At 48.8% G+C, this 8,692-nt stretch overlaps 1 protein-coding gene across 1 annotated transcript; it reads left to right on the top strand.

Annotated features, from left to right (window-relative positions):
* The first annotated feature begins 845 nt into the window (after nucleotides 1–845).
* Nucleotides 846–2,377, top strand: LOC101702244 (lymphocyte antigen 6D). Its single transcript, XM_004837863.4, has 3 exons — nucleotides 846–943; nucleotides 1,593–1,691; nucleotides 1,871–2,377. Exons 1-3 carry the CDS (start codon nucleotides 880–882, stop codon nucleotides 2,110–2,112), a joined length of 405 nt encoding a protein of 134 aa, XP_004837920.3. The 5' UTR covers nucleotides 846–879; the 3' UTR covers nucleotides 2,113–2,377.
* Nucleotides 2,378–8,692: the final 6,315 nt, after the last annotated feature.

The raw sequence follows: 8,692 nt of genomic DNA on the forward strand, positions 1-8,692 counted from the left end.
GGTAGAGGGATGTTATAAAGCAGGATGACTAAGGTCTAGGATACCTTCAGGGGGAGGGCAGGACTGAGAGCACTGGAGAGGGAGCTCTCCAGGGGAAGGGGTCCTGGGCCCCAGGGGCAGGACGGAGGCTGAGGGTAGATGAGATAATGAGGAGTGCTTCTGTCTCCCTGACAACGACTGACCCAGTCTTTGCCTCTGCAGCCTTGTCCCTCTCCCAGTAGCCCCTGGCATGGCCAGTGCCCCACAGGCTGGAGCTCACGCCTTCAGCTGGCCTCCACCCTTCATGAGCTCTGGCTCCTGCTGCCCTCCCCCTGCATCTTCTCTGCCTGCCACAGACCCTCACCTGTAGCCACTCCAGGGATTCCTTAATCCAGGCTCCGCTAGACCAGCCCAGCACCCAGGAGCCCAGAGCCCAGGAAGGCAGGGCCAGTGCCTCCTGTTCCTGCCTTCCCCACCAGGGGCACCCTAGGGCACCCAGCATAGGCTGAGACTGAAGGGAACTACTCAAAAGAGGGGCCACAGGACAAAGGCACAAAGGCATGGGAAGTCAGAGACAGAGGCAGACAGACAACAGGAGAACTGACCAAGACCCAGAGCAGCAGACAAGAGGGAAGAAAGGGAGTCACAGAGCCAAGAGCTGCTTGGCCAGGAGCCTCTGTCCATAGCCCACCTTGGCTGAACCCCAGAGGGCAGAGGGCACACCCTCCCCGGGAGGTGACAAAGGGAAGTAGTCACCTTCTAGGGCTGGGCTGGTAGGTGTGTGTCAGGCAAGATGAGGCAGGCCCTGTTGTGTCACTGGCTGGATGGCTTCCAGCCTTACCAGCTGGAGCCAGTCCCAGCTATAAGGCCTGTGGAGAGGAGGGGCCCCATTGCTTCCCGATGACACAGAGGATGAAGACAGTCCTGCTGCTCCTTGTCACCCTGGCTGTGACCCTGGGCCCAGGTAAAAGGCTAGGCCTGGGGGCCTGGAGGGGTGGGCAACTTTTGGCCTCCATGCCTGATAGGTGGTCACCAAATGCTAGGAGCCTGGAATTCAGGCTCAGAGACTCCTGATATGAGATGCGTAACTTTCAGGATTTTTAAAACAAAACAAACCTACATCTGTGACTCTGTGAATCACAGATTTAAAATGTTTCCGAATCAGAGAATTTAAGAATCGACTGCAGAATCACAGACACTGTGAAGGGGTAGAGCTGGGAGTTGTCTTGAGATGCCTCCCGGAGCCATCCAGTGCCTGCAGCCCGCTCCTCCCTGGGCCCTTTCCCTCCCTGCAAACTCTCTGAGTCCCTCCCTGGCAGTCATGGGCATGGCCTCCTCCCACAACTGGTCTTAGCATACTGCCAGGGCTGTCTGAGGCCCTAGAGGGAAGCTCTCCACAGAACTCCACCCGTACCCTGCCCTGCCCAGACATGGTCCTCCAAAGGCTCAAGGTGCCCAGCACACCTCTCCTGAGCTGTGCACAGAAAATGGGCCTGTGGGGTCCAGGAGCAGGGTGGGGGCTGTCTGAACAGGGATGACAGAGACTGTGTTGGATGGGTCCCTGTAGGTAGAGGACCCGGGCCTAACTGAGACCCCTGCCTCTCTCCCACCAGCCTACACACTCCACTGTCATGTGTGTGCCGACACTGGCAACTGCAAGAAGCCCCAGCACTGTCCTAGCAGCTCCCGCTACTGCAAGACTGTGACTTTAGGTAAGTGGTGGTACCCTAGGGCTGGGGGGCCTGTCCCTGGGCAGACGGGTGGTGTGATCCAGGTGTAGGTCTGGTCATAATGGAGACTGGGAGGGGGGCAGTGGGAGTAGAACATGGGTGTAAGCTGGGGTGCATGGTGGGCCAGGCCTGACCCGCCCCCTCCCCTCCACCATGTGCAGTGGAGAGTCTGACAGGGAACCTGGTGAAGAAGACCTGTGAGGACTCATGCACACCTGCCTACAGCCAGCAGGGCCACCAGGTCAGCAGCGGTGCCGGGTCAACACACTGTTGCCAGGAAGACCTGTGCAATGAGAGGGTGCACAGTGCTGCACCACCGGCCCATGCCCTGCTCAGCAGCGCCATCTTGGGCCTAGTGCTGGCCCTGGGGCTCCTCGGCCTGCTCATGGCTCCCAGCCTGTAACCCCTTTCCCTTTCACTTCCTGAGTTACCACAGTCCCCTCTCTGGCCATATGGGGGTGCAAGATCCCTGAGGCCAGAGACTCCCTGCAGGCTGGAGCCCAGTCCTGGTGGGCACAGGATGTCTCTCAGGACAAGAGGAGGGGGCCAGCCAGGCAGCATGGAGGACAAAGGACAGATGTCGTTCAGATTCCCACTCCTGAATTTTCTACTTATGTTACTTATTTTTCTACTCAGATCTCTGCATATAAATAAATGATTTAAAACCAGTGTGGTTGTGGAACACAGGAATTAGGCCAGGGGATCCCAGTCTCCACCACTTGTCAGTCTTGACAGGGCAGCACTGGGCAAGTCTTGACAGAATGCAGCATCCCCACCCTCGGAGAGGGCAGCCCCCTACCTCAGGCCACATCCTCAGGTGGCAGAGGTGCAGGATGCTCCTGGGGAAGCCTAAGCAGAGCTGGAGCAGGGGCTTGGGCCCGGCCCACACACAGCACACCGGGCCCAGGCCGGGATGTAGGTCCAAGAGGCTCCAGAGAGCCCCCAGCCTTGGAGTTGCAGGGACTGACTGCCCCAGCCCTGGCCCATGGCAAGTTCCCCTGCCCTGGCTGACCTCATCCTGGAGATCCCTGCAGTTCCTCAGCCAGAACTCACCCAGAAGGAGCTAGGTGGGCATGACTGGGCAGGAAGGGTCCTAAGAAGAGCACTGAGGTTTGGGGAAACTGGGCCTCCAGCCTGCTGCCTGAGCCTGCTTACTGCTTGGGTTCTGAGCCTCCTACCTGAGCTCTTTCCTTCTGCCTGGGTTTGGGCAGTTTTCTGTGTATAAGGCTGTGAGGTCAAGAAGGAGAAAAGGTGCCCAGCAGATGCCCAAGTAGGAAGCCCTCCCCCTCCTACTCCTGGGGAGTAGGCCAGTCCCACACCCCAATAGCAGTGACCCTCCCAGGCTGCATGGGGGTCGTCATAGATTCTGACCCGCAGCAGGCTGGCACCCTGGCAGGTCTGGCCTAGCTACCCTGCTGTGGTCAGTCCTGACCCAACATAGTGGAAGGGCAGCTGGTGGGGGATCCAGAGGGGTCCTGTGCCCTGAAAGGATCATCCTCCCCCAGCTCTGCAGAGGACCCTGGGGGCTGGAGAGGGGAGGAGTGGGAAGTAGAATGTGACTCAAGGAGGCCCTGGCTGTTGACCACCAGTCCGCCCTGCCTCCCCTGATGCCCTGGGCTAGTTTGGAACTTCTGGGTCCATCTAGGCTAGGGGTTGGCCCCATTGCCTCTGCCAAGTAAGCGCCTTTCTCCATGAGCAGACTCTACCTGCAATTCTGGTCCTCACCAGGTGATCTTGAGCCAGGCACCCCACCTCCTGGGGCCTCAGTTTCCTACCTGTGTGCTTGGCACTCACCTAGGATGGCCAGCACCCTGCCCACATTGCCATGGCAGAAGCCCCATGCCGCAGCCCTCTGCTGCAACACAGCTGTCCCCACAGTGGCCCTGCTGCCTCCCAAAGGTACCTTCCCAGAGGGAAGCTCCCTCTGCCTGGTTCCACCTGCTCCTTTGGGACACAAGGCCTTCAGGAAAACCACCTGGTATAGGAGTGGGCCAAGCAGAGGGCCATATACCAGCTCTATTTCCATGTGGCCATGGGGAAGTAACCCCTGCAGTCCCGCAAGGCTTGGCCACCAAGCACCAGACAAAGGAGAGAGCACCACCTGCGGAGTCCGGAGGGCTTTCGAAGGGTAGTAACCAGTAAGAGGACCACCCAGGCAACATGAATGGAGCACAAGCAGGGGGTAGAGGTGGCCTCCATGTTTCAGGGGCCCAGGATCCCCGTGTGACCCTGCCAGACTCCAGTGCTAATCCAAGGGTGAAGCAGCTCCCATCGGGAGTCCATCCTCTGACCTGTCACCCCCAAGGTCTGACCCCAGTCCTCAGTATGGCTCACTGGTAGCCCCTTGGGTCCTACACTCAATCTGACCTCAACCCCATCTAGGACCCTCCTCCTGTCACAGCCCCCAGTGGGGTTTACAAAGATGGGGGTCCTTTGGGAGTCCATTCGACCCTGTGGACGTGGACAGAGCCTTGCCCAACAGAAGCTAGAGCCCCAACTCTGGTCCCTGCCACCCCTGAAGAACAGGGTCCCACTGCCCCACCCACGTTCACAGTCTGCCCAGGGAGTGATAAGGGAAAGGTGGTGGTGAGAGGTGGCTCCCAGCACTCAGGGATGAAGTGCTGGGCTATGAGTAGGTAATTTTATCTCTGCATTAGTAGAATTGCTAGAAGCAGCCAAGCACAATTTCCAAAGGGTGGATTTTCAGGGGAATTTTGCAAAAGCAGCTGATGGTTATCTCCTGAGAAGGGAGGCCAGACCCTCCCTTGACCTGCTAGAAATGTTTGTGGTCCTCACATCCTTGTCAGGCCTGACTGCCCACCTACAGGAAGGAGTGTGACCCCCATGTTCCCCTGCACCCAGCATGGGCCTCCTTCCTGCAAAGAGTGCAGGACCAGCTACCAGGCACAATTAGGGCAGACTTGTCCTCCTTCTGGTCCTATCATAGACATGCAGGCCTGTATGGGCTGCCGGTACAGTCTTGAAGAACCAGCTTTGAGGCTGATGGTGACTCTAGTGTTTTGCTTTTTTTTATTTCAGTTTTTTTTCTTATTTTTATTATTTCCTTTACTTTGCTTACTCTGGGTTTTATTTTCTCTGGGTCTAGTTTCTAAAGGTGGAAATTTAGCTCCTTTCTCATCTGGGGGACTTTCTTCTTTTCTACTGCAGAAACCATATGAAATCCTCCTCTAAGCTGCATCCACTTCCTGTGTGAGCGGTGGATTCATTTTTATGAAGTAGGAAATATGTTCTGGTTTCCTTGTTTGATATCTGTTAGGTCAAAGAAGACTTGTGGTGAATCAAAAAATATAACCAGCTGCAAAAAAATTAAAAGTGGAAATTTATTGCCTCCAGCAATAGTACACCTGGGTCAGGAGCCCAGGAGTCGGTCCCCAGCCAGGGATGTTTGGGGTTACATACATGAGGGTGTGGGTTTAGGAGATGTTGGGAAGGATGATTGGGCAGAAGGTAACAAAGCTAGGTTGCCTGATGGTTGAGCAGAGTTCTGTTTTTCTAAGTTAGGATTCCATTTCCCCTAAGCAGTGTCACCCAGTACTTTCCTACTAGGTTTCTACTTCTTAGAAATGGTGAGGCCTATATGTCAGGAAGGGAGTGCTACGTTCTATCCTCACAATATCCTCTTTGATCCATAGGTTATTCAGAAATGTGCTGCCACACAGTTTCTCAGTACATGGGGAGCTCAGAGATATCTTTGTGTTAATTCGCAGTTAATTCCATTGTGATCAACAAAAATAGTTTGTATGTTTTTGACTTTTGTAGGTTCGTTGAGATTTGTTTTATGGCTCAGAATACAAACTACCCTGGTGAATGTTCTTGGTAAATAAAAGTGCATTCCCCTTCTGTGGGTGGACTGTTCTCAAGGTAAACTGGGCACAGTGGTTCTGAATGTTATCCATGTCTTCAGCCCACCCACCTCCCGTCTGCTCCCATCAGATGTGAGACAGAAACGTTGCACATGCCAACTGTTGCTGTGGATTTTCTTGTTCAGGCCTATCAGGTGTTTGTTGTTTTGTGTATTTTGAGGCTCAGCTGTTCAATTGAAAACATTTAGACTACTCTGTCTCCTCATGAGCTAACTCTTCTTGGCTGACTTTTTGTTCTCATCGTCTTTGTCAAACTGACATTGTCAGACATGAATATGGCCCTTCCTGCATTCTTTTGCCTGGTGTTAACATGGTCTTTTCCCTTCCTTTTGTTTTTAACCTCTTTGTAGTTTTGTATGCCCATTGATAACCTTTGTGTTTTAACTGATATGTTTTCAACCACTTGATGTCATAATTAGTGTGGTTGAGCTTAAATCTACCATCTTGTTATTGTGTTCCATTTGTCCCATCTGTTTACTTTTTCCTTTTTCCTCTTTCTTTGTCTTATCCTTGGTAAAAAGTTCTTATGATTCTGTTTTGTCTCCTTTGTTGATTTATTAGTTAGAATTCTTTGATTTTTCCCCCTCTTTTTCTTTTTATTTCTTTGGTCATTACATTAGTGTTTTACTACATATCCTTAACTTATTACATTCTATCCTCATGAAATATTCTATCAATCCTATCAAGCCTGATATGGTAGTGTGCACCTGTAAACCCACCAACTCTGGTGGGTGAGTCAGGAGCATTACTTAAGACCAGGAGTCAGAGCCCAGCCTGGGCAAGAGACCCCTTCAAACAAGCAGATAGAAAGGAAACAAGGAAGAGAGGAAGTAAAATGGGCAGGAAGCAGGAAGGGAGGAGAAAAGAGAAGAGAAGAGAAAGAAAAAAGAAAAGAGAAAAGAAAAGGAGAGCTGGACCACTTTCTACCCAATATGATAAACTCACAGCAGTGTGCTTCCATTTTTCTGTCCTGGTCTCTGTCCTATGCTATTATTGCCATCTATACTTCCAGCTTGCTAAAAGTTGCATAATACATTGTGATTGCCTCTGCTTCCAGTAACCAATTATCTCCTAAAATGATTTAAAACTTGGAAACACAGACTTATGCTTTGCATTTCTGGTGCTGCAGGTTGCTCTGTGTAGACCCAAGTTTTCCTGGGTTGTCACTTACTTTAAGCTTCTTTCAGCACCAGTTTGCTGAAAAAAGGTTTTCCTGACTTGGTATATCAAAGATTTCTTTATTTCATCTCATTTTTCAAAGATATTTTTATGGAGTATGTCATTCTAAATTGACGGGTATGGTTTCTGTTTGATTTTGTGTTTGGGCAGCATTAGTTATTTAGCTAATATTTTGGACCCTGCTTCATAGTGTCAGTTCCTATTATTTCTGAAAGAAATCTTGGTGATCCTTATCTTTGATCCTCTGTACATAATGCCTTTTTTTAGATTTTTTTTCCTCCTTATCACTGATTTTAAGAGATTTGATTACTATGAGCTTTGGTATAACACCTGGCCCTCCATCTTTCTAATGCTTCAAGGTTCACTGAGTTTCTAGGGCCAGTGGGTTTAAGGTCTGCGTCAAAGTTGAACACATCTGGGTCATTACTTCCCTGGATATCTTTCTCTTTACTTCCACCTTCTCCTTCCCTCTGGGACTTCAGTGACACAATTCAAAGTTGTTTCACAGCTCCCTGGTCTTCTGTTCACTTTTCTCAAGTTTTCCTTCTTTGATTTTTTTTTAGTAGACCCTAAACTGTGTCTTCACATAACGTTCTTATGAAGTCTAATCAGTTGTTAACCCCACTCAGTGTATATTTTCTTTTTCTATTTCATAAAAAAATAAAACAAATTTTCATAACCAATAATAAGATAATAACAATAGTTACCACACTGTGTATCATCTTAAAAGTAGTTACTCAGCACAAGACATAAGCCAAAAAGATTCTTACAAAAAAGAAGCAGATAACACAAATTTTCTTTTCAACCAACTAAGATAAACTTCGTATAAATGAAACAAATTAGCATATACATTGAAACATTTTTTAAGCAATAGAATATGTAATTTGGGGAAGTATTTGAACTCCTTACTTCCTATTTATTTCTCTTCTATTCTGCTACTTATTTGAATATATATACTTAGATCGATTGATAGTTTCTCATATAAGAGAGCTTGTGTGCCTAACTTATTTCGCTTCACATTATATTCTCAAGTTACATCCATTTACCTATAAATGCCTCAAGTTTATCTTTGTCTATGACAGAATAGTACTCCACTTGTATAAATACCACAACTGTTGATGGACATATGTGCTATTTCCAATATGAAGGTGTTATAAATTGTGCTGCTATAAATATGGGTATGCATGTATCTCTGCAATATGATGGTTTTCACTCTTTGGGGAAGACACCTGAAAGGCGGATAGCTGAATAAAACGGAATTCCTATTGTTAGTTTTTTGAGGAATTGCCAAAATGATTTCCATAGTGGTTATATTAGTTTACATTCTCACCAACGATGTAGTAGAGTTCCCTTTCCCTCAGTGTATATTTGCATCTCTTTTATTTTTTATCTTTAGAAGCTCAATTTTCATCTTTAAAACAAAACTTCTATGTTCATGCTGTTCTCTCCCTTCTTGAACATACAAAATACAAAATACAGTATCTTTCTCAGTGTCCTGGCCTACTAACACTTGACTAGGGTCGTATCTGGATCTCAATAGTATGTTTTCTCCCCAGTATAGGTCAAGTGTTTCTTTGCTTGGCTAGTGGCATTTAATTGATGTCAGGCATACCATTACATGGATTTTGTGTTGTTGTGCAATGGCCTTTTAAAAATAACTTTGAGGGGTTGGGGATTTAGCTCAGTGGTTCCGCCACCTGCCTTACAAGTGCAAGGACCCAAGTTCGATCCCTGGTACCAAAAAATAAATAAATAAATAAAAATAACTTTGAGTTTTGTTGCAGGATACAATTAAGTTACTTGAAGCAATCAGACCTTTTGGAGGCTTGCTTTTAACTTTGTTATTTGGAGCTTGTGTGACTTTTACTGCAGGACTGATTTGACCACAACGCAAGAGTCTCATGCTGATCACACCAGTGA

The sequence above is a fragment of the Heterocephalus glaber genome, unplaced genomic scaffold (genome assembly GCF_053883595.1).
Source record: "Heterocephalus glaber isolate CG9 unplaced genomic scaffold, H.glaber_assembly_v1.0 deba00000281, whole genome shotgun sequence".
NCBI classification, from domain to species: Eukaryota; Metazoa; Chordata; class Mammalia; order Rodentia; family Bathyergidae; genus Heterocephalus; species Heterocephalus glaber.

Coding starts and splice junctions, on each gene's coding strand:
- LOC101702244 (XM_004837863.4), top strand. CDS start 880: ATGACACAGAGGATGAAGACAGTCCTGCTGCTCCTTGTCACCCTGGCT. Junction 944..1,592: donor GGCTGTGACCCTGGGCCCAG/GTAAAAGGCTAG, acceptor CTCTCCCACCAG/CCTACACACTCCACTGTCAT. Junction 1,692..1,870: donor CTGCAAGACTGTGACTTTAG/GTAAGTGGTGGT, acceptor CACCATGTGCAG/TGGAGAGTCTGACAGGGAAC.